Genomic DNA, 25681 nt, shown 5'->3' with positions numbered 1-25681 from the left:
ATTTCATTTAAGTGATGATAAAGACATTTTAAAAAAATGATACTGACTCCAAGCTATGGTACAGTATAGTGTATAATGTTACAAAAGCTTTTTATTTCAGATAAACACTTTGGATCTTTCTATTTTACAAAGAATCCTGAAAAACAATGTACTGGACTGTTTTAAATATTGATAATAATAATAAAAATGTTTCTTGAACAGAAAATCAGCATATTACAGTGATTTCTGAAGGATCATGTGACACTGAAGACTGGAATAATGATGCTGAAAATGTAGCTTTGATCACAGGAATATAGAAAATAGAAGGAATATTCAAATAGAAAAGAGTTATTTTAAATAGTAAAAATATTTAAAAATGTTACTGTTTTGCTGTACTTTGTATTAAATAAATGCAAGCTTGGGGAGCAGAAGAGATGTCTTTAAAAAAAACACTAAAAATCTTACTGTTCAAAAACTTTGACTGGTAGTATATGTTTACATGATATTAACTTTCTCTTCATCCAGAAATCCGGAAAAAAGTTTTACAGTTTCCACAAATATATTAAACAGCACAACTTTTTTCAAAATTGATTATTAGAAATGTTTCTTGAGCTGCAAATCAGCAAACTAGAATGATTTCTGAAGGATCATGTGACACTGAAGACTGGAGTAATGAAGCTGAAAATTCAGGAATAAATTACAAAAGTCGTCTGAAGATAAAATAAGATTGTAAATCAAAAGGCATACCTTAACTTTTCCTGTTCCTTTTGTACAGCGACTAATGCTGGGATGATCGCTGGTGTTACGTTTGGTTGTATTGTGGCTCTCGTCCTGATCACTGTCTTCCTCATTTTCATGTGGACAAGACGGAAAGAAACAGAGGAGGATTTGGCCAATGAAATCAAGTAAGATAATTATGATTTATTGATTGATTCAATTGACTTCTAACTTGTGTACACACTAAGTGTTTTTGTGTCTTATAGAGAGGATGCTCAAGCTCCCAAACGTGTCTCATGGGCCAAGAGTGGCACTGGCTCTGACATCATCTCTAAAAACGGCACCCTGTCATCCATTCACACCAACACTTTTGCACGAGACACCCAGAACCACCACCATTACCCTCACTCCGACACCGCGTCCATCCTCACGGCCACGGGCAGCACGGCCGGCTACCGCTCGCAGCCTCTAGCAGACGCCACCCTGGAGCGCTCGTTGCCCGGCTACAACACCAACCCCAGCCCGCCCCGTGGACCCTCGGGACCCCCCAGCACCAACGGAAGCTTCCGGCACACCTCGGTGCCCCGGCCACCCTCCGCCCAACCTCAGATTCCACGTCCGCCCGTGCTGCCCACCACCGTAACTGCTGCCAACATCTCCCGCATGGGAGGGGTACCCATTATGGTGCCAGCACAAAACCAGGCTGGCTCTCTGGTGTAGGACTGTACATTTCTGCTGAACCTCGGAAGGGAAGGAGAGAAGAGGATATCATGTCTGCAGTCCCACAAACTGAACCACATTGGAAAGGATAAATCGGAATCGATAAGCTTATTGCCTCTGTATGGAAACCGTATGGAATGATGTAATTTTCTTTATTTACATTTTAAATATAAAAAATGTAAGCAAATATATGTAAAGATTCTCATTTATTTGTTTTATAGTTTTTTACTGTTCAAAGTATTACAGAAAAGCCTCTACTTTCTATAAAGTGGAACTTGTTAAATGAAAAAAAGACAATGACCAAAAAAAAAAAACTTTTTTTCACATTATTTGTGTTCTTTTTGTTGTTACTGCTTTACTGATTGTTCTTTTGCAAACTGAAGATGCTAACTTGCCTTGATGAAAAAATGAAAGGTCTATTCCGTATTATTTACAGACACTCCTCGTGAATAATTACGTTTACTATGTTAAGTACATATGCGATCTTTGTGTATGTTGCAATGTGGAAGTAAGCTATTTTGTTTGAATGGCTTCACCCTCTCTTATGTTAAAATGAAGGTAGATGGCATATGTTTCATTACAGCATGTGTTAAATGGAATGTTGAGGACATCACTTAAAATGTGACATATTAAGTTGCTATATTTGCCTTTAAATGTTTTTTGGCCAAATATTTAGAAATTAACCCGTGTTGTGTGCAAAGTTTTTTCAATTTAGAAGTGTAGAATTTGGTGGTATCTTAATTTATATAGTGTTTTCGTATACCCCATGATGATATTTTAAAACTAATGTATTGAATATGTAAACTATAATTATAAACATTCCTTTACCTTACTGTAAATAAGGTATTTATTTCTCATTCTAGGTCTGAGGTCATTTCATAATTTTGCAGCAATTAACTTCATGATTTTTCTGGTATATTAGATAGTAGACCAAAGAGTTCCTGTTAGATGGTTGTTCACGAGGGATACTAGTTTTGAACTCAACATGAACTCAAAATTGACCCCATTTAGTTTTTTAATGCATGTCACTGAACATCCTGTTTTACTCAGAAATACATCTATTACAGAAGTGAAATGAGTTGCGAATGGCATTTCATGCTCACTTTACGTATAACAGACCATACAATAAATCACAATCGCTTATCTGTAATTATGCCAAAAATCATGTTGTATTTTTACCACATATTTCATAAATGCTTTTTAAACAACTACTGTAATTTTTTTTAACTAGTTGTATTGTATGTACTCAACAGTGCAACTGATTGTTTTTCAAGCACAAACTATTTAACTTTATTTTATTAGAAATGTTTTATTGCCCGTACCCATGTAAATCTTTTGTTATCTGCAGACTAGACAACCTCGAACTGTTCTGTATATAGGACATTTACTGAACACTTTGTATTCATATTTTTGATTAAAACAAACTGGCTGTAAAAATGCAGTGTGTTCATTTACTGCACAGGGAAATATAGTACTTATGTTCTGTAGAGTATTGATTTAAACATAACATATTTTTTTGTTGTCATTTCATATCATGTATGTATTTGTTGTGATCCAGTCCTGGCTTTATGGACACACAATGAGGTAGGTTTATGTTAATGCTTATTATTAAGTAAATTAATGTTTTTAATGACAGGGAAAAGCCTACATAAAGATTAAAAATGCACAATAAAATCAGTCGTGCGTGCATAGGCCTTTCGCGCACTTTTCGTTTTAAAGTGAACAAGCCAACGGTTAAACTACAGTGACCTAGGTTTATGTTAATGCTTTCTAATAAGTAAATTAATGTTTTTAATAACGAAAAAAGTACACATAAAGATGAAAAATGCAATGTAAAATCAGTCGTGCGTGCCCTGTTATTTTTCGCGCACTTTTCGTTTTAAAGTAAACAAGCAACGGTTAAAAAGACTGCTTTAGAAAGAAGAGATCAGAAGGTAAGATACAGGTATACAGTGGCCTAGGTTTATGTTAATGCTTACTAATAAGTAAATTAATATTTCTTAATAATGAAAAAGTCCACATAAAGATTTAAAATGTACAATAAAATCAGTCGTGCGTGCCGAGTTATTTTTCGCGCGCTTTTCGTTTTAAAATGAACAACGCCAACGGTTAAAAAGACTTGCTTGAAAAAGAGAGCAGAAAGTAAGATACTGTTATAAGTACAGTGACCTGGGTCTATGTTAATGCTTACTAATAAGTAAATTAATGCTTCTAATGACGGGAAAAGTCCACATGAAGATTAAAAATGTACAATTAGTCGTGCCTGCTTAGTCTGTTGCTTTTCATTTTAAAGTAAACAACCCAATGGTTAAGAAGACTTGCTTGAAGAAGACATCAGAGGGTAAGATACTGTTATATCTAGTGCTTTAGGACATTTCTGGTGACCCATTATTAATAATATTTAGGAAAGATAACCTAACGCGTTACGTAATATAAATAAGCCGCAAGCTGTGTAACATTTAGTCAGGGTCAGACTCATAAATATGGCTAAGATAAGCCAATGTGACTTAAAAATGAGCAAAAATGAATTCTTCTGTTTTTACCTGCTATCTAACATTTGATATATTTTAGATATTGTGTGTAGACACTGTACTAATCATTTAAATTAAGTGATAATAAATCAATTAGATTCAACAGACGTAAGTATTAGCCATAATGGACAACATTGTGTTTATCGAAAAATAATATTCTTATATTAAGGCAAAATTCCTCTAAATATCAGTTCCAGGGGACAAATATCACTTAATAATAAATAATATTATTTTTTTCACTGGTTTAAGCACGAACAGAAAGAAAAGTCACTTAAATAGCTACATGACTCTTGGAAATATTTTTCTAAACAATAATAACAATTGAATTATTAACTTTTTTACGTCACCAGTTATTAGGTGTACATGTTTTAAATAAATTAAATTATTAATATTATTATTTGTAAGTACAATATTAAACTAACGGCACAAAAATCCTTTGTTAACGCTGTTGCAAACAACCTTGTATGAATGATGAATTGCAAAGACCTGCATATGACTGACCTCTAGTGGAGTGTTGCGGTATTACAATGAAACAGTCATTCAGGCTTTCACAGGGTTTGACATTTATTGGAATTATAACTCAGCAATACTTCACATTCCTCCATGTCCCTTAGTAAATAAGAAATATATACATTAAAGATGTAAGCACAAGGCATGAATGACAGTTAATGTTAAGTAAAAAAAAAAAAGTTTTAATTAGACAAATGGATCATCAAAGAAACCGCATTATGTAGAACTGTATATTTCATACATAGGATGAAAACAAAATCTCAGGTTACCCAAAATAAGAAAAGTCACAAGGTTTCTCCCTATAACTTGGCATTAATGTAGAACACTAAAACATGCTGTATTTTCAACCAACCTTGGCTGAAACAAAGCCACAATACTAAAACGGCAAAAGCAGAAAGTATGGATGGATTATTTTCAAATGTGCTCTCGAATCGATGCATCTACGCCTTAAGAAGACTGTGAATAATGCCCTTCTCATCGTCACCTGTGTTCAGAACGGATGTGAATGATGGAGTAGTATGTAAAATGCCTTATGTTAGGCGTATATTTAAAAATAAAACTAAAAATATTACCTGATCGTAGAGTTAAACCGATTATAGTTCACCTGTTACCCTTACACGTTCCATATGGCTTTTGGCCCATTGTAACGTACGTAGTAGAAAACATGTAAAGCACCAGGCGCTGTGGTATGAACCTCGTGGATATGTGAATACAGGAAGGGCAGTGAGATGAGCAAGGTCAAAGGTCGTTAGATAAGCAAGAGAAGGATGGTTAGATGTTCAGGGTCCCTCGCTGATACTGGATAAGGGAGCTCATGCAGCTGGGCTGGAGAACTGAGAGAGGACGAGCGGAGACACCCAACCTCTCCGCAGTCTCACCATCAGCACATCACGCTCAGGACTTTAGGTAGGGCACAGAACTGCAGGATAGAGAGAGTGATAATGTGTTAATGGTCTCAACACTACTGAATGTCTGTATAAGCACACTGCCATTCAAAAGTTTGGGATCAGTACGATTTTTTGTTTTTTAAAGAAGTTTCTTATGTTCACTGAGACTGCATTTATTTGATTAAAAATACAGACAAAACTGTAAAATAACATATTTAATTTAAATAGATTTTAAAATATAATTTATTTCTGATTTCCTCAAAGAATCCTGAAAAAAGCATCACAGGTTCCAAAACAATATTTGGCAGCACAACTGTTGCCAGCATTGATAAGTATAATAATTAATCAGCATATTAGAATGATTTCTGAAAGATCATGTGACACTGAAGACTGCAATAACAGCTGATGAAAATTCAGCTTTGCATCACAGGAATAAATTTTATTTTAAAGTACATTAAAATAGAAACCATTATTTTATATTGTAATAACATTACTGTTATTTTTCTGTGTTTTTGTCAAAATTTTGTCTTGATGAGCATAAGAGACTTCTTTAAAAAAACATTACAAGTCTTACAGATCCTAAACTCTTGAACGGCAGTGTACTTCGTATAGATTTACAATATATACTGTACTATAGGTGTACTATAGTTAACTAAAACTAAAACCATAGACACAATTTTGTTACTTGAAAGAAACCTGCTAGTTGCCAAAGCAACATTTCTTATCTCATTTAGTTTGATAAAATTAAATATCTAAAAGTTAAATAAATTAAGACTATAGACATAAAAAAAAAAAAAAAAAAAAAAAAAAATGACAAAAACACACAACACAATTATTAAAACCTTAACTAAAATTAAAATGAAAACACAAAAAAGAAAACTAATTCAAAATATTAATAAAAACCTCAATGATATTTAAATACAACAAGTATGTTATTTATGAGAATATTTAGAGCTGGAGAACAGTGATAATCTGTGAAAACAGAAAATTCCTAGCTGGTAAAATGTTTTCAGCTTGTCGCCTATTTAAGAGCCACAGTTAGTTTCTCTAATTTAAGCTAATAATAATACTATGTACAGTCAAACCAAAAATTACTCCAGATATAATTTTTGACATTTTTTTTTTACTAGTGGATGCAGGACACTATAGCTAATTTATGTAAGTGATAGCAAAGTGATAGCAAAAGTAAGTAAACTGTGGCATATTATACCCAAACATTCTTCATACAGTGGACTACAAGTAAAATTGTAAAAATTTGAGACCAAAAATTTGATTTCACACTTCACCATACCATGCTTTGTTACATACCTTTCTATCAAAGTTATCTGACATTATCAAGATGAATTTGTTCTGTCACAGTTTAGCGCTTGAGTTCCTTCTTAAGATTTAAGATCTTAAGATTGTATTACCATAAACTGTGATAATGTGAGAAATTTTGAAGGTGTCTGAATAAATATTGGTTTGACTGTATAAATGACAACTAAAAACACCATAACCAACAAAATACCAATTAAAAAAATTATTAAAAAAAAATAATACAATATTATTTAAAAAAGTTATTCTCATTAGGGGGGGGAAAGTTTCAGATTTACCTTTTAGTATATAGTCAGTCAGGAGGGTTGGGACCTTCTCACTGTCTTCTTTCATGGCATAAAGAACTGAAAAAAATAAAATAAATGAAAAATCTCAGTTGAATTTAAAGTTAAAAATGTTTTCTTTGATGGCCTAAATGTTTTATTGTCCGATTTTAAGTATTAAATAAATCAATCTTAGCAAATATTAAATAAAATAAACATGAAATATTATGGTGAGTTTAAATTTTTTCCGTTTTAATGCCATGAGTGCAGTTCAGTACACTTACTTTTTGTGAGCATTTGCAAGTCATCCACAGATGGAGGAGTCCCTTTTTTCTCATATGGGATGACTGTGTTTAGGTACTGTTGAACACACATATGAAAAATAATCAGAGTTTACGATCACATCTTATTCCTGCATATAGGTGTAGATTTAGTTCCCTCCTCCTTACCTGTCTTTCTGTCCCTGAGGTCCCAAAGGTCTGTCTGATGCCTGTCTGCAAGATGTTGGAAAGACCCTCCATGCTGAAGCGCTGGAAAACATTAAAACATAAAATATTAAGTACCTTCTGCTCACAGCACTGCATCCCTTGAGTGCACACATCCTACGCCAAACTAGAGAAAAGAGAATCCAACTTGGGATCTTTTTCAGGATCTTTTATTTTTCAACAGCCCATTTTTACAAACACAACAACCTTTCAAAATTATTTAAGCTTGTGTTCAGGAAAAGAGTAGAAACATAATATATTAAATTTGAGCTTCACAATCTGTCAACGCGTTATACTGTCTAAGATTAATTAGCTAAAATGTTCAACAGTGTTATTTCATTAAGGCAACGCCCGCGCATTCATTCATCAATTTTAATAGCGCTCTTAGGAAAATTAACCATGGTATGTGTAGTAAAACTATGGCAATACAAATGGAAATTAGTCCGCGGAAAAAATAAAAATATAACATGGTTACTACATTTACTATAGTAAATCCATGGTTAATTTAGTAAGGGTGTTTATTTAAAATGTATTTTAATGTAAACAGGTATAAAACATGATGAGAAAGACATTGTTAATTAGAAGACGAAAGTGACTGCAGCAGGTTAAATTCATTTATTAGTAAGAATCCACATTTGAAAGAGAAATACGTTAATAGGAACATTTCAGCAGGTGATACGAGATGTAGGTCTAAACATCCTCAGTTTCCAAATGCATACTCCACTGCTTCCCTTACCGGATATAGGAAGTGAGTAAGGGTCCATTGATACGAAGCTTCTTTTCTCCCAAGGGGTACAACTCCGATCGGAAACTAACAATGAAATGAATTGTTCTAGCTATTAGACTGTGTTTTATAACGTCTACACCTACCCCAACCATAAACGTAGCCCTTACTATAAAAAAAAAAAAAAAAAAAAAAAAAAAAAAGTATTATTGTTGTACAGTGTGACAAAAATAACGTTAGATTTATGTGCGCATGCCCAGTAGCAAGAGCTGTATTCTTTTCTGACGTATCGATCTGCTATTGGTCACACGGTTTCACGTGATACGAATTGCAGGTCACAGTTCACGAAGCTTTAAAGGTGCGTTCACGCCATATCGGAATTCCCATAATAACGAGATTCCAACTTGTAAAAAGCGTTCACGTCCTCGTAGACCTCGCAATTACAGCTTGTGAACTGGGAGGCTTCTGAGGGCTACGACTTGTACCACATGACCAACGTAGGTTATTGTTTAGGCCTTGATAGTGTTGCCATAGAAAAGCATAATTCAGAGTCTGAGGACGTGAACAGCTCCGAGTAGAAAGTCACATGTTGTCATCTCGAAATTACGGTTATTACGATATGGCGTGAACGCAGCATAAGTGTGCAATGCGGCGAAACGCCAAACTTTTGCACGCGTTTGCTTTTCTGAATGGAAGTCAGTGGGACGACAAGTGGTATGGACTGGGAGAATCTCCTCTCCACCGCACGATGATTATAGAGAAGAGAAGAAATACGCCCGAATCAACGCTGCAAACGAGCGATTAAGCGATGCGGCTACTACCATGAGTACACGATGAGTGTTTACTAGAGGCCACAACTCACGGATTCGCGGATTTGATGGAAGAAGAAGAGTCAGCCGCTCCTGTCTTGTGGTGAGTGAGAAAATGTAACGTTAAACAACAACCGCAACAAAAGTAGTAACGTTAGTAGTGGTAACCTCAATTAAATTGCTGCATGACCAAATATCGACGTAACCTGAAGGCCTAAATTAGTTTTAAAACACCGTAAATAACGCAGTTTGACAATTTTCAAATAAAGAAACTAGTAAAACGCAAAATAAAAAAAAAAATCACTTAGGTTACGCCGTTTAGAGGATAATGAGTGCCGCAACTGACAGCGCTCTCTGTGGTACAACACAGTTTAGGGCAGAACTGGGCAGCTCTATCCTGGAGGGCCGATGTCCCTGCAGAGTTTAGCTCCAACCCTGATAAAACTCACCAGTTTGTAGCTTTCTAGTAAACCTGAAGACACTGATTAGCTTGTTCAGGTGAGTTTTATCAGGGTTGGAGCTGAACTCTGCAGGGACACTGGCCCTCGAGGATAGAGCTTGACCAGTTCTGCCTTAAACTGTGTTGTACCACAGAGAGCGTTGTGAGTTGCGGCACTCATTGTCCCCTAAATGGCGTAACTTAAATGAATTTTCGATAATAAGTGCCGCAATTGATGTCGCTTTGTCGTTTTAAAATGCCGTAAATAACGCCGTTTGACAATTTTCAAATAAGGAATCTAGTAAAATGCAAAATAAAAAAATAAATGTAAGTTACACTATTTAGGGGATAATGAGTGCCGCAACTGATGTCACTTTCTGTCGTTTAAAATGCCGTAAATAACGCAGTTTGACAATTTTTAAATAATACTAGTAAAATACAAAATAAAATTCATTTAAGTTGCGCCGTTTAGGTAATAACGAGTGCTGCAACTGACTGCGCTCTCTGTCGTACAACACAGTTTAGGGCAGAACTGGGCAAGGTCTATCCTGGAGGGCCGGTGTCCCTGCAGAGTTTAACTCCAACCCTGATAAAACTCACCAGTTTGTAGCTTTCTAGTAAACCTGAAGACACTGATTAGCTTGTTCAGGTGAGTTTTATCAGGGTTGGAGCTAAACTCTGTAGGGACACCGGCCCTCCAGGATAGTCCTTGCCCAGTTCTGCCCTAAACTGTGTTGTACGACAGAGAGCGGAGTCAGTTGCAGCACTCATTATCCCCTAAACGGCGCAACTTAAATGAATTTGATAATGAGTGCCGCAACTGACGTCGCTTTCTGTTGTTTAAAATGCCGTAAATAACGCAGTTTGACAATTTAAAAAAAAATAGTAAAATGCAAAAGAAAAAAAAAAAAAATTTTAAGTTGCGCCGTTTAGGGCAGGCCTGGGCAGACTCGGTCCTGGAGGGCCGGTGTCCCTGCAGAGTTTAGCTTCAACCCTGATTAAACACACCTGAACAAGCTAATCAGTGTCTTCAGGTTTACTAGAAAGTTACAAACAGGTGAGTTTTATCAGGGTTGGAGCTAAACTCTGCAGGGACACCAGCCTTCAAGGACCAAGTTTGTCCAGGTCTGGTTTAGGGGATAATGAGTGCAGCAACTGACGGAGCATTCTGTCATTTAAAATGCAGCAAATAACGTCATTTGACAATTTAAAAAAAAAAAAAAAAAAAACTAGTAAAATGCGAAAGAAAAAAAAAAAATTTAAGTTGCGCCGTTTAGGGCAGGCCTGGGCAGACTCGGTCCTGGAGGGCCGGTGTCCCTGCAGAGTTTAGCTCCAACCCTGATGAAACTCACCTGAACAAGCTAATCAGTGTCTTCAGGTTTACTAGAAAGTTACAAACAGGTGAGTTTTATCAGGGTTGGAGCTAAACTCTGAGGGACACCGGCCCTCCAGGATCGACCTTGCCCAGTTCTGCCCTAAACTGTGTTGTACAACAGAGAGCGCTGTCAGTTGCAGCACTCATTATCCCCTAAATGGCTAACTTAAATGAATTTTCGATAATGAGTGCCGCAACTGACGTCGCTTTCTGTCACTTAAAATGCTGCAAATAACGCCGTTTGACAATTTTTAAATAAAAACAAAAAAACAGTAAAATGAAAAATAAAACAATAAATAAATTTAAGTTACGCCGTTTAGGGAATAATGAGTGCCACAACTGACGTTGCTTTCTGTTGTTTAAAATGCCGTAAATAACGCAGTTTGACAATTTTTAAATAAAAAAAAAACTAGTAAAATGCAAAAGAAAAAAAAAAAAAAAAAATTTAAGTTACGCGGTTTAGGGCAGGCCTGGGCAGACTCGGTCCTGGAGGGCCGGTGTCCCTGCAGAGTTTAGCTTCAACCCTGATTAAACTCACCTGAACAAGCTAATCAGTGTCTTCAAGTTTACTAGAAAGTTACAAACAGGTGAGTTTTATCAGCGTTGGAGTTAAACTCTGCAGGGACACCGGCCCTCCAGGACCGAGTTTGCCCAGGTCTGGTTTAGGGAATAATGAGTGCAGCAACTGACAGCGCTTTCTTACGTTTGACAATAAATGGACATTGAATAACGCCATTTGACAATTTTCAAATAATAATGCAAAATAAAAAATAATAAAGTTAATTTACGCCATTTAGGGGATAATGAGCGCCACAGCTAATGCTGTTTTCTGCCATTTAAAGCACCGTAAATAATGCCTTTTGATAATCTTAAAATGAACAAATTTAAAAAATCCATCAATTTTTGCATCTGTAGTCATTTTTTTTCATGGGCTTGCTGTCTTGGATGGTGGTGGTGGATAACGTTGGGTGGTGAGTGCTGTCCCATCACACCATATCTATGGGAATGAGCCGAGGCATCAGGTGGTGTGACTGTCTCACTGCCCAATGTTCACCTGAAGCACTCTTACCATAGCGAGACGCTGCTCTAAATTCTCGCACTGTCAGTGAGAGATCAGTAGTGAGGCATCGCTCGGTGGGTGACGGATGGTGTCAAAGACAGCTTCTCGTGAGATTGTTGACTACAAAAATAGCCCTGGCTTACGCCTCAGAGGGCTTGCAATGCCCTATAAGTGTAAGGGCCCACTCCACAAACATGCAACTTTTTACTTTACAAGATGTTAAATGATACAACAAATGATTAAATGATTACAAGATGATGAATGAGTGGAGTCGTGTAAATTACTTACGGGTTATTTTGATGTTTTTATTAGCTTTTTGAACTCTCAATCTGGTGGCACCCATTCACTGCAGAGGATCCATTGGAGGGCAAGTGATATAATGCTAAATTTCTTCAAATCCGTTGTGTTGAAGAGACAAGCTCATCTACAATCTGGACAGCTTGCAAGGTGAGTAAATTCAGTTTTTTTTTATTTTTATATCAATAATTTTTAATATTTGAAACAACGGTTTTTGATTTGTATATTTGAAAAATCTGATTATTCCTTTGATCAAAGCTAAATTTTCAGCATTACTCCAGTCTTCAGTGTCACGTGATCCTTTAGAAATCATTCTAATATGCTGATTTGCTGTTCAAGAAACATTTATTATTGTTATCAATATTTAAAACAGTGGAGTACTTTTTTTTTCTTTTTTTTTTTTCTTCTTCCCAGGATTCTTTGAATAGAAAGATCCAACGATCAGCATTTATCTGAAATAAAAAGCTTTTATAACCTTATACATTATACCATTCAAAAGCTTGGAGTCATTATTTTTTGGGGGGAAGAAATAATGGGAATTAATTATTTTCTTTAGCAAGGATGCTTTAAATTTAATCAAAAGTGATGATAAAGACATTTATAATGTTACAAAAGATTTCTATTTCAGATAAATGCTGTTCTTCTGAACTTTCTATTCAAAGCAACCTGAAAAAAATTATACTCAGCTGTTTTTAACATAATAATAATGATGATAATAATAATAATAATAATAATAATAATAATAAATGTTTTTTGAGCAGCAAATCAGAATATTACAATGCTTTCTGAAGGATCATGTGACTGGAATAATGATGCTAAAAATGTAGCTTTGAAATCACAAGAATGAATTACATTTTCTCCCATTAGTTTTCATTGCGTTGCGATGGGACCGGAAGTGGGGATACACTGCTTCGCTTACCCGATATAGGAAGTGAGATAAAGGTCCATTCGCACCAAGCAGGATTATACGGTAAGTTAATATGATTTTATTATTATTTACCTTTATTTTTTAATAAGTTGTGGTTTAAAGCACAGTGATTTATTTCACTGTTTAATGCAATATTTGATATGTTGCTGTGCAGGGTTAGCGTTTTATTCTGTGAATGATTAACAAACGTTAAGTAGCAGCCTATAGTGAGGTACTTTTTTTTGTTTTTGTTTTTTTTGTTTGTTTGTTTTTTTTTTTTGCCTCAATCGCTTTATTGTTAAAAGTTGTGTACGTGCACGTGCAAAGTTTTATTTATATACAATACACATGTCCCTTTTTTAATGCTTCATGAAAACAGGCATAGGTTAGAAATGTGGGGTTTAAGTTACTGTCTGCATACTGTATGGCTTTGTAATGTTTTGTCAGAATTATGTCATTTCGTACTAAAATTGATCTTTTAAGGGCATATTTTTTTCAAGTCAATGTCTGCAACGTGCCGAATCCAACAATAGATCAGTCATTTTTATGTTGTAGATTTTCGCGCTGTGGCGTGGGCTTCCTTTGAAATATATTTGATGATTGCGCCTAAATGCGCCCGTGCCCGCTTCGTCCACTCCTCCACCCAGATGCTGCCTGTTCACATGCGAGGGCATGTCAGAGAAAACCCGACCGATTTAATCAGAAACTGCGGAGAATCACGTTCAGATGTCAGTAAGTTATTCTTTTCAGCGTGTATTTGCATTTGGGGCGTATACCTACTTCTCCAGGCAACACAACACCACTGTTTATGAGGTCCTTTTACTCTTCCTCTATTTTAGTGAGTGCTTGTGTTGCTTTACAAGCTAAGAAACCAGTATAAAAATTAAATGGGTATGCTGTTTATTTTTTTTTATTTTTTTTTTTTAAACCGTGTCAATTCTGCCCTTGAGATTGGAGACTGATTGAGATAAACGCAGTTCAGTGGTGAGATGCTAGGTTAGGTTGCCTTTGCCAACCGTTCTGTATAATATCGTGTCATAATTAAGACATCAAAGCAGTGGTCCACTTTAAAATCATAGCATGCATGAACACCGTGTTTGACGAACGCTCCAGTGCATACAGTGTTTGTGTTGTAACTCTGAAGATCGCCAAAGTTTTACAACAATTCAGTCAAACTGGTTTAATTTGGCATTACTGCGCAAAACGTGTTTTTTTTTTTTTTTTTTTTTTTTTTAAAATAAGTCATTGTAAAAACAGTTTTGTGAAATTCTAATTTTCTAAATCTGAAATTTCATTCTAGATATTTGAGATTCTTGCTGGTGCAGATGAACAACAGCTTTGTAATGGGAAAAGTTGAAGGAAAAGGCAGCTTGATATCATTCAATAACATTCAATAACCATGATTTGTTTTAGAATTTGATCTTTTCATTAAAATAACCATAGTTACTGCTATGGCAATAAAATCAAACAATCAATCTGACATTTAAAAGCTTTATCTTATTTAACCACATTTGTTTTTGTTTTTTGTTTTTTTTTAATTTGATCAGATTTCACAAGACTTCAGGAAGCTACATCCAGAGGCAGACTTTTTGTAGACTAGGCTACAATTGCAGATCAAATTGTTGCCTATGCCCGGCAAGATGGAAAGGTGCATTAAGAGCTGGGTGACATGACTTCAGGTAAGGTATTTCTTATGTCAATCTATAGAAACAAAATTCAACTGTATTTGATACATCAGCTGGTAAATACAATGGTACAGTAACACTTAACTAGTTGCTTATTAGTTTGTGTATTGGCTGTTAATTAGTACTTATAAAGCACATATTGATGCCTTATTCTGCATGAGCATATTCTACATCCCTGAATCCCACCCCATTATAATACCATTATAATTTTTATTTATTTTTATTACAATTTCATTATTTAAAGGAATGAAGAAATTTTCATATGAAAGGGTTTCATTGTGTTTTGATTATGAGATAAGTTTCACAGTTTGCACTGTATTATTCTTATGGTCTAGATGTTAAAGGGGAGAGTGCTTTCAAAGTCCTGCCCATTCTGGAGGAAGGGTCCACAGATCCACAACCACAGAATTCTGGAAGCCATTTATTGACATACAAACCTGTAAGTTTTGTTTTTCTTTTTCTAATATATATATATATATATATATATATATATATATATATATATATATATATATATATATATATAATATATATATATATATATATATATATATACTAAATATGTGCAGCTTGAAATTTTCTTCTAAAATGAGAATTTTTTTTTTTTTTTTTTTTAGGCCTAAGTATCTTCAAGACTAAGTGTCGTGTATATTTAACAGGTGGGGACCAGCATGGTGGATTTGTGCCTTGGGGACGAGACAATGACATCCCAGACCTTCGCCTTTGTTACGGGCCGTGCCACTGAAGCGGACTCGTTGCCTGGGAATTTCTCAAGCTTGCAGTATATTATATTGATTGACATAAATCTTCATGTGTAAATTTTTTTTTTTTTTTTTTTTTTTTTTTTTTTTAAGGCCAACAGTTTTTTCTGGCCACTTGTAACATGTTTTAAATTGTCATATGTATTGTCTGGTGGACACTTTGTTTGTCTTAGTTTTAATAGCACAATGTTTGGAACGATTCTCATGTGGTAATAATTAATTTTTGAGTGTTCTGCTGCTGCAGTGTTGACAAAGAATCTGAATCTACAGTGCTTAGTTTACACAGTTTTGTGTTTTAAATTAACTGATCTACTAAAGTTGTTGTTTTATGTGTCTGTAATGGTTGGATAAAATGTGTGACAGCTGCACCCATTTGAAAATTGTTTTAAAAAGAAATAAAACTGATGAAAATTGATGTTTACAGTTGCATTTTTTTTTTTTTGTGTGTGTGTGTTTTTCTAACTGTATTGCAGAAAAGCAATAATAATTTTACATTATTTTGTGATTATTTATTATTATTGGTAAATATAAAGGTAGCAACAAATATCCCAATGATTAGGTTATGTTTAACCCAGCAGCACAGTTAACCTGACCCACTGGTTGGGTCAAATAAACAACCCAGCATTCTGGGTCAAATGGTTAAACCCAGCACGTGTTCTGTCCCATAGTTACCCAGCAGCTGGGTTAAGGTTGGGTTATTTTTTAATCCAGCACTTTTTAGAGTGTAGTCACTGTGTATAAAATGACTAGAATGATCAACTCATCCCTGTGAGAACATGGAGGATGAGGATGCAGAGATAGTTCTTGCATGATGTAATCGAATCACAGCGGCATTACTGTAAGAGGAAGCTGGAATTGCCTTCGCAGCTCATACTGCAGGGGAATGCTTCCTCTGCTCTTCCAGTAAGTGCTAAGTGCAGCTAAAAAGTAATGGGGCAAGATCCATTAACCGCAGAGAGAGATGTCTGTGCATGAAGGTAAACATCATGCAGTTAATTTCCACACACTTACTTTTGCAGGCATGCTCCCAGTCTTCTCGGAGCGGGTAGTAGCTTGTAGACTCATGGCCTTGTCCTTACGCCTGCGCTTGCTCAGCTCCCTTTGCTCCTTCTGTCTGTTCTGGACCTCCATCAGAGCTGTGATGAAGGTGTTCTTCACCTCTTTCTCAAACTCCAGCTCGTCCCTCCGGGCCAGCTGGGCCACCAGTTCCTCCGAATACTCTCGTATCGCCGCCTCCATTCGACACAAGATGTCAAGCAGCGCCGAGCTTGGCATCAGCCTCAGACCTGTATGATAAACATTGAGACTTGCAACACTTGACTTGCACACTGTGACTAATGTTGTGCTTCAACGTTAGTGTAGTTCTCAGTTGACGTGGGCTATTTTTCATTCGCTTTTGCTCTACCGCATCTTTGGTTTCAAAAGCATGATCTGTTTCTTCTGTCCATGGGATGAAGAAATGCTGAAACAACATAGTTTAAAATAGAAACCGTCTCTATATACTCGATAGGCACTGGTTTCTTTTCCTGGGGAGATGTAGAGCATGTTTACATTGACCTTGATCTGGTAGACTGACACAGAAGAGAAGAAATTGTTGAATGAAGTCATTCTTTTTGTTTATTTGAACACAAAAGGCATTCTTGTAGCTTCATAACATTAAGGTTGAACCACCGATGTTACATGGAATATTTTAACAATGTCCTTACTACCTTTCTAGCCCTTAAACGTGGTTGTTGCGTCGTGGTCTACGCAGGGTTGGAAAGCTCACATCTTAATTTGTTCTGAAGATAAACAAAGTTCTTGCGGGTTTGGAATGACATGAGAATGACTAAATGACAGATTTTTCATTCTTGGGTGAACTAACACTTTTAAAGCAATGTTTGTTCAATCTTAGCATCTAATTTCATCTGAAGATTCATAAAACATTTTTAAAGTCACCCTGAGGTTCACATATATTTTTTAATTGCAGGTTTGAATGAGCACCTTCATAGGAGCAGTTGTTGTTGGAGGCCTGAGACAGCATGCGGATCTCCTCCAGTAGTGAGGGGCTGCTTTTAGAGGAAGACACTCCGATATCATCCTCCTCCTCTTCCTCTGTCTCTCCAGGATCTGGTGAGTTTTCCATCATCTCCACAATCTCCTCAATCACCTGGTGAGAGAATATATGACAGACTTCAGTGGGTATTTAAAGAAGTTTAAAGACACAACAGAACTGTAGCTTTAAATTTTAGCTTTGTATGCAATGAATAAATGTAGCACACTTAAATTTAAAGGGGACAGCGGATGCAAAATTCACTTTTACGTGGTGTTTGCATATACAAGTCTTAGAAGTGTGTGGACACAGCCACCCTACACTGATAAAAATCCATTCACTTCTTTTTTTTACCCCCAAAAAACCTAAACAAGCCAAATTATCAAGCTATTTTAATTTTCTGAGCAGTGTGATGTCATACTGCTCAGGCTCCACCCACAGCTGCTGACGGATCGTCCTGTATTACCATATTTCTGCCCTCAGACATCAGAGCCACTGAGCACACAGTGGATTAGTTTTGTTTTTGATGGTAACGGCCACCGAATACACAAAACACAGAAGAGAGGGGCGGGGTGAGTAGAGCTCATTATCATTTAAAGAGACATGCACCAAAATGGGTTGTTGTGAATAAAGCAGTGTTTGACAAGGTAAAAGGGGTGTTGTTTTACAAGACCATTGAGGAATTTTAACCAAAATGTGTTGCAGACATTTCATGGAGACCCTAAAGAATCATACCAACTTGTGGAAAATAGGCATCCGATGTTCCTTTTAAAGGTGCACTAAGCAATTTTTGAAAAACACTTTTGACCACAGTGTCGGACCGAGTCCCAAAACACTCTTGTAGCCAATCAGCAGTAAGGGGTGTGTCTTGTATTTAAAGAAGTTTGAGGACACAACAGTTTTACAAGACCATTGAGGAATTTTAACCAATGTGTGTTGCAGACATTTCATGGAGACCCTAAAGAATCATACCAACTTGTGGAAAATGGGCATCCGATGTCACTTTTAAAGGTGCACTAAGCAATTTTTGAAAAACACTTTTGACCACAGTGTCGGATCGAGTCCCAAAACACTCTTGTAGCCAATCAGTAGTAAGGGGTGTGTCTTGTAAGGATAGAGAAAAGAGATGGATATTAGCAAATCGACTATAGATATAGAGGTGGAAGATAAAAAAATATTGGACAAACAAAATATTAAAAAGAAGAGTTAAAATCAGGCAAGAAGTAGGACCTGCATGAATACCGGAGCTGCTTTCCAGCGGTGGAGAGAACTCAAGGATATGTGCGTGTTTGTTTTGGTGCCTTTAAATATCAACATCATTTGGCAAAAATTACTTAGTGCACCTTTAAAAGGCAGCTGGAAAAGTTTAGGCTCACCTGATCAGCCGTAATAAGAGGTTCTTCACTCAGACAATTGGCATTTTCATTCTTCTCATTCATCTCATCCTCCTCTTTTTCATGTATCTTTAAAAACCAAGACAAATACGTTCATGAACATCTTTAGGAGCATCAGCCATATCAATATGGCAAGAAGGTAGAGAGTAATGGTTCCATATAGTTCCATTACACTCATTGGTAATGTGCTGAAGAGAGTGCTTTCGAATGTTAGATTGACAGCTCATTTGGCCCGCACTGATGTACAACAGAGTCTTGAAAAGCTAACATTAGATTACCTCATTCCACATCCGACCAGTTGCAATAGTTGATAATCAGTATAAGATTATACATAGACTGTCACATGATGACACAGTATAAAGGAAAAACAGAAATGTCTGCCAGTGATGTCTAAACTATTTATTGCAAAGATTGTGAGAGGCTGAATGCCAGAGAAAGTAGATCAGCTTGGGTTTTTGGCAGCGAGCGACTGTATTTGCCATCCATTTGGCATAAATATACACACCACACCCTGAATCAAGAGAGCAGAGCGGTACTCTCGTATAGTGCTGCAGTCATTTGCTTAGAGGAAATAAATGCTTTTTCAATTAAGGAGAAAGATATTATTTCAAGAATCATTGCGTCTGTTCCATTAATATAATTATTAATAATATAATTCACATTGTAATATTCAATTCCTATAAATATCAATAATAATATACTATACGTGAACCCTGGACCACAAAACCAGTCATAAATAGCACGGGTATATTTGTAGCAATAGCCAAAAATACATAGTATGGGTCAAAATCATTGATTTTTCTTTTATACCAAAAATCATTAGGATATTAAGTAAAGATCATGTTCCATGAAGATATCCTATCGTAAATATATCAAAACTTAATTTTTGATTAGTAATATGCATTGCTAAGAACTTAATTTGGACAACTTTAAAGGTGATTTTCTCAATATTTTGATTTTTTTTTTCACCCTCAGATTCCAGATTTACAAATTGCTTATTTCAGCCAAATACTGTCATATCCTAACAAACCATATATTAATGTAAAGCTGTATAAATCTGTATAAAAATGTAAGAAAATTGACCCTTATGACTGTTTTTGTGGTCCAGCATCACATATAATATATAATATAAGTATTAAAAGAATAAGCTGTTTCTGCATTGGTAAAAATTTAGTTGTCCTTGACATGTTATTGTACTCTATCTTACAGTCATGTTCTATAGCACTAATCTATACAATAACCCTGCTGTAACGAATAGTATATTATCATGTCAACAGCATGAATGTTATCAGAGCAGAGCAGATGTTTACCTCCTGATCTGAGAGGTTGCCGTTCAGCGTTTCTGAGGTGGGGTCGTCCCAGCTGGACACAGAGGAGGGGATGTAGTTGTCAGTCAGAGCATCCCACACGCTACAAAAACACATGCATGGACATTTATATACACAACCGACACACAATGAAAATGAAACAAATGAGACATTCATTCTCAGAGTTATGAATAAGACATTCTTTAACAACAATTTTAATATGTGCCTTATGGCATAACATGTTTATTTTAAGATGCTCTTTAAGTAGCTGCTTTGCATGCTTGTATAACCGGGTTAGTGACAACAGTTTCTTTCTCGTTTCTCTCTTTTCTCTTTTCTGTCTGTTTATCTACATACTAAAATTACCCTCCACACTTTCTGTGTGCCTCTGTCTAGTCATCCAGGGAACAAGTGGCCATTCAAAGTGTACTGATCCTCTGAGGACACACAGATACAAGCCTACCAGCCTCCATTCCAGCCCTGCAACAACACCAAACTGGTACAGACTCATCGTCTACCCATATGTCACTGTCGGAAGAAGTTTAATTTCTGTTTGCTGTCTAGAGATCTCCAAAGGCAACATCTTATTTAGAATATTTACCAACCACAGATAAAAAAAAATATAAATAAATAAAATAAATACTGAGCACTGCAGCAGGCTGCTTTCTGTAATTCGTCAGATGCATAGCCACAGGCTGAATTCTAGCGCAGGGACAGATTTGTGTCTGAATACAAGCCAAGAACAAAAGCCACGGGCAATGAGAACACATCACAGCAGGAAATGCAAAAAATAACATGCTAACAAATCATAAATCAACGACATATTTACAGCACAAAATTATGACAGCAATGAGCAAGATGCTCAACTACTGGAAAACCCAGTGACATGTTCAGTTTTATCTACAAGAAGGATAAAAGTCATTTTTATGCTCTTTTTCATTTGCTTGCTAACGTTAGTATATATTTTTGCCATTACAGTCTCAATCAGTGATGTTTTGACTGTCAACAAGAATGTGCGCTATATTTAGACCAAGGGATTTTTTTTGTCCTATTTTGCGAGAGGCAGATTTGACGGCAGAGAGAGGATGGTGACAGGCTGCCAGCACAGACAAGTCAGGACAAACAAAAAGAACTGAGGCGTATAAAAATTCGCTGAATAATTCACGGCCAAACCACGGACACATGCACACAGACAGGCGCTGGCGATGGACAAAGGGTGTTTTTATACAGTTTGATTGGCAGGCCAGTTGGCAAGGATGTCAGACATGTCCTCACTTTTGATTGACAGAGAGACATCCAACTGGATGGGCATATTCATCAGCACATAACAGTATCTATGCTAGATTTTTGTTGGTGCTGCAAAAACATGACACTAATTGCATCAAACTTCATTCAAAATTCATTAATCTAGAAGTAGAACGGAAAGGATCTTACTCTTCATCTTGAAGCCTCTCCTCGTCCTCCTCGGCGTGTGATTGGTTGCGAACAGGTGCTAGACCTTCTGTCTTGGTGTTGTAGTTGTGGAAGCACACGTTCAGCTTCTCGTCAAATTCGTTGACGAGGTCCTCCATGGACTTGAAGCTCATCATCTCGGAGAAGTTCTCCAGCTCTGAGAAGTCTTCACGGCACAACGGGGCCAGAGGAATGGTTTTGAGAGGCCGGCAGGCAGGCTGCTCGGATTCGAGCTCCTCCATCTTGCAGGGCCGCAGATCCTCGAATTCCTCATCCAGGCACACCAGAGGGGCCTCCATTCTGATGCCCTCTTGATCGCACAGTCACGTGGAGGTTGGTGCAGCAACAGTCCCTAATTAAAAATATGATAATTGACAATCTGTCACTCAACTTCTCAAATCATCATCAGGGCCGGTGTCCCGCAGAGTTTAGCTCCAAATTGCCTCAACACACCTGTCTGGAAATTTCTACACTCTTAAAATTAAAGGTTCCAAAAGGGTGTTTTTGCAGTGACGCCATAGAAGAACTGTTTTTAGTTCCCCAAAGAATCTTTTAGTGAACAGTTCTTAGAAGAACCATTTTGAAGAACATTTTAAAAGTCTAAAAAACCCTTTTTGACTATAAAGAACCTTTTCTGATTTTGAGAGGTTCCATGGATGTTCAAGGTTCTTCATAGAACCACTGATGGTAATAAAGAACCTTTACTTTTACGAGTGTAATATGCCTTGATTAGCTGTTTAATTAGAGTTGGAGCTCAACTCTGCAGGACGCCGGCCCTCCAGGACCAATTTTTGAGACCCAGATTGAAACCATGAAATGTGGATTTAAAATATGGAGTACTTCAAAAAGATTATTCACTTCTTAGCTAAAACTCTATTTAAATATTTAGTTATATAACAGTAATGGTTTCCTCAGAGTCAAGAACATTTTGTGAGGCTTTTTTAACTATGAAAATTTAGACTATGAAATATAGTTTTTCTCAGATGACATTCGTTAAATTAATTCCCTTCCTTTCCTCTAAGCAAGCAGGGAACACGAATGACTGCGTTTCGCTCAAGCAGAGTGAAAGTAATTGTGTTTAATTTGCGTGGCGGTTGATTCAGCAGAACCTCTGGGGTTTTTCCCAATGAATTCTGGGACTGTGAGGCAACTAAAGTCAACCAGCAATTATAGCTACTGCTAATTCAAATTCACTTTCTCAAATGTATGAAAAAATAATAAATGTAGTAATATGTGTATTAGCCTCTTTTCTGCAATCATTACGCTTTATATCAATTTAATATACCCTACCAGTCAAAAGTTTTTTGAAAAGATTTTTAAAGAAATGTCTTCTGCTCACAAAGTCTTCTTTTAATTCTTTTAAAACTGTGAAACATTTTTACTATTTAAAATAACTGCTTTCTGTTTGAATAGTTTTAAAATGTAATTTATTTCTGTGATCAAAGCTGAAATTTCAGCACCATTACTCCAGTCTTCAGTGTCACATGATGATTCTAATTTGCTGTTCAATAAATATTTATTATTATTATTATCAATATTTAAAACAGTTGAGTACATTTTTTTACAGGATTCTTTGATAAATAGAAAGATCCAAAAATCAGGATTTATCAGAAATAAAAAGACATGACGATAAAGACATTTATAATGTTACAAAAGATTTCTATTTCAGGTAAATGCTGTTCCTCTGAACTTTCTATTTATTATTAATAACAATAATAATAACAGATGCTTTTGAGCAGCAAATCAAAATATTAGAATTAAAATATTAGATTTCTGAAGGATCATGTGATTGGAGTAATGATACTACAAAATTCATTGTTGAAATCAAAGAAATAAATTAAATTTTAAAATATATTAAAGTAGAAAACAGTTACTTAAAATAGTAAAAATATTTCAAAGTTTTACTGTCATGCTGTACTTTGAATTAAATAAATGCAGGCTTGGTGAGCAAAACATTAAAAATCTTACAGTTCAAAAACTTTTGGTAATGTAATAACATTTATTTTCAGCAAAATAGTACAATATGAGCGTTTCTAGGTAAAAATGCATTATTTCTGATTAACCCAAAACAAATGCTTTTTACATACTATTCAAGTCAACTCTTAGTTTGCGAGTTATTATAACATCCACCCTTTAATTCCTGCATCCGATTTCGGCCTGTGATCTGACAGTTCCCATGAATGAGCCCGACGGGCTTTATCAGGCTTAACGTCAAGCTAAAAGACTGCAGGATAAAAATCCATTTAAAACAGGCTTGTATAAGCTTTTACCCTAACATTACATTAGTCAGCAAAGTTCCATTCCACTAATACACACATTACTTTACCATAGTGTGTTTCTGTCTATGTCAGAATTAAAGTGATGACCTTTTTCCACTTCCTGGTTTTTGGCTACGCATTGATTTGTTTGTCCGCCATCCATAATTCGGTGCCTATGGCCAAAACCCATTCAGAAAAAAAAGGTAACATCCCAATCCAATGACCAAAGCACAGAGGTAATTCAATGTTACAGTGATAAACTGCTGCCCCTTATTCACACTTCCTGAGGACGGGGGTGGAAAGGAGCAGGAGTGTAAATAGCATATTGACCTTAAATCAATCGATGGAACAAACTGTGGCAATGGAATAAAACTCTTATGCTGTGGGACCTCCGCTGAAAGTGACGTCATCTAAAGGTGCATTCATATTTATCACCGCAAGAGATTTTCTGCTAAATATAAATCAGAGCATGAATTTGTGTCGTGTTGAGGGCTAGCTAACAGTGCTTGCGGCAAGTGTGACCTATGTTGTGAAATATGAATATGAACACAAACGTGTCACAAGATAAGATGAATTGATGAGCCATGATGGGAAGAAACATGGCGGATCGCATCATAAAGCATGGCAGAGATAAAATACAACATCACACTGTGTCAATTCTCATGACGAATTTTTAACCATTTCTTTACAGGTATGTGAATTTTGAAAATATTATTTTTGATTATCCAAATGGAAGAGGAATATTCAAACTGTGCAATGCATAACAATAATGTTTTATTTTCTAAAAATATGTGCAGGATTAAAAAATGGAAAAAGGATGCAGAACGGATGGAGATCAAGGTTACCCCATTTCCCTGTGGGAGTAATGGGAAAACAATGGCGGGATGGAGACGGAGTGATGGAGGAGAGAGAGGGAGGAACAAATTACCTGCAGAAGAATCTCTCCGTGTGTATCTGGGTAGAAACAGCCCCTCCTATTCCAATATAGTCAGAGAGAAACCACCATCAGAAAATCTTGGTCGGGATGAAACGACACAATCATTCCCATCACACACACACAAGCTCTGTGATGGCCGCTGTTCTAGTCCACGGCGTCTTGTGTAAGCCAGTCAAGGCTCAGAGTGTTGTTTTCTGAGCATTAAGCAGCAGCCGTCCTCTCCTGTTCCACGGAGCCTGCGCATTGCTACGGCAACTGACGGAATCATCCTCCTCGTCCGCCCCTCCCCCTTCTGCTCCTCTCCTCATGCACCTCACTCTCCCCGCCCCCTACCCCTCCCGCTCCCTTTCGCTCAATCTGCCATAAGCCAAATCCCTCCATATTCATGAGAAAGAAAAAAAACAGTCAGAGGTAATGGAGAGAAGCTGTACTGGGGCTTTATTCACACCTTGAACTCGCTTGTCATCGGCCACATCAGGGGTCTCTTGGCAGGATCCCATTCTCATTACCCCTCAAAGCACGCTCAAGGGATTTTCAATGAGGAAGCTGTGCTAACAACATGTACGCTGGCTGCTTACTGTCACTCATTACTATTGAAATGGAAGCTATAAAATGCAAGATTACATTATTTTCAAAGGTTAGTTCACTCAGAAAGGAAAATTCTGTCATTAATTACTCATCTTCTTGTCATTAACCATAAGACCTTCATTTGGAACACAAATGAAGACATTTTTGATTAAATCAGAGAGCTTTCTGACCCTGCATAGACAGAAATGCAACTAGCATGGTTAAGACCCAGAAAGGTAGTAAGGATATTGTTAAAATAGTCCATTTGACA

The 25681-nt window shown here is 36.4% G+C and overlaps 2 protein-coding genes across 3 annotated transcripts in view; one reads left to right on the top strand and one right to left on the bottom strand.

The window, feature by feature from the left end:
* Positions 1-2469, top strand: part of esama (endothelial cell adhesion molecule a) — a 42313-nt gene extending 39844 nt beyond the window's left edge. Inside the window, exons 6-7 of the mRNA XM_051121496.1 lie at positions 755-884; positions 963-2469. Coding sequence (XP_050977453.1) covers positions 755-884; positions 963-1416 — 584 coding nt within the window. The 3' untranslated portion in view covers positions 1417-2469. The remainder of the gene's footprint in view (positions 1-754; positions 885-962) is intronic.
* Positions 2470-4486: 2017 nt separating this feature from the next.
* fez1 (fasciculation and elongation protein zeta 1 (zygin I)) lies at positions 4487-25099 on the bottom strand. 2 transcript variants are annotated; one of them, XM_051121127.1, is made up of 10 exons: positions 24835-25099; positions 21631-22000; positions 20200-20251; positions 18872-18958; positions 17447-17612; positions 16475-16749; positions 7371-7451; positions 7206-7281; positions 6937-7002; positions 4487-5376 (listed from the first exon to the last, which is right to left on the bottom strand). In XM_051121127.1, exons 2-10 carry the CDS (start codon positions 21945-21947, stop codon positions 5360-5362), a joined length of 1137 nt encoding a protein of 378 aa, XP_050977084.1. In that variant the 5' UTR covers positions 21948-22000; positions 24835-25099; the 3' UTR covers positions 4487-5359. The 2 variants fall into 2 exon arrangements, with proteins under 2 accessions (XP_050977084.1, XP_050977083.1); XM_051121126.1 differs by having other exon boundaries at positions 20200-20299; positions 24835-25098.
* Positions 25100-25681: the final 582 nt, after the last annotated feature.

This window comes from Labeo rohita, chromosome 10 (assembly GCF_022985175.1).
Source record: "Labeo rohita strain BAU-BD-2019 chromosome 10, IGBB_LRoh.1.0, whole genome shotgun sequence".
NCBI lineage: Eukaryota > Metazoa > Chordata > Actinopteri > Cypriniformes > Cyprinidae > Labeo > Labeo rohita.
The sequence above is the reverse complement of the archived record's forward strand: the minus strand, read 5'-3'. Positions and strand labels throughout refer to the sequence as shown.

Bases quoted from the DNA above. Each gene is read 5' to 3' on its own strand.
- fez1 (XM_051121126.1), bottom strand. From the start codon at position 21,947: ATGGAGGCCCCTCTGGTGTGCCTGGATGAGGAATTCGAGGATCTGCGG. The intron at 16,750-17,446 runs GTGCTCATTCAA...TTTATCATACAG, and splicing joins CAACAACTGCTCCTATGAAG to GTCTGAGGCTGATGCCAAGC. The intron at 7,003-7,205 runs GTAAGTGTACTG...TATTTTTTTCAG, and splicing joins CTTGCAAATGCTCACAAAAA to TTCTTTATGCCATGAAAGAA.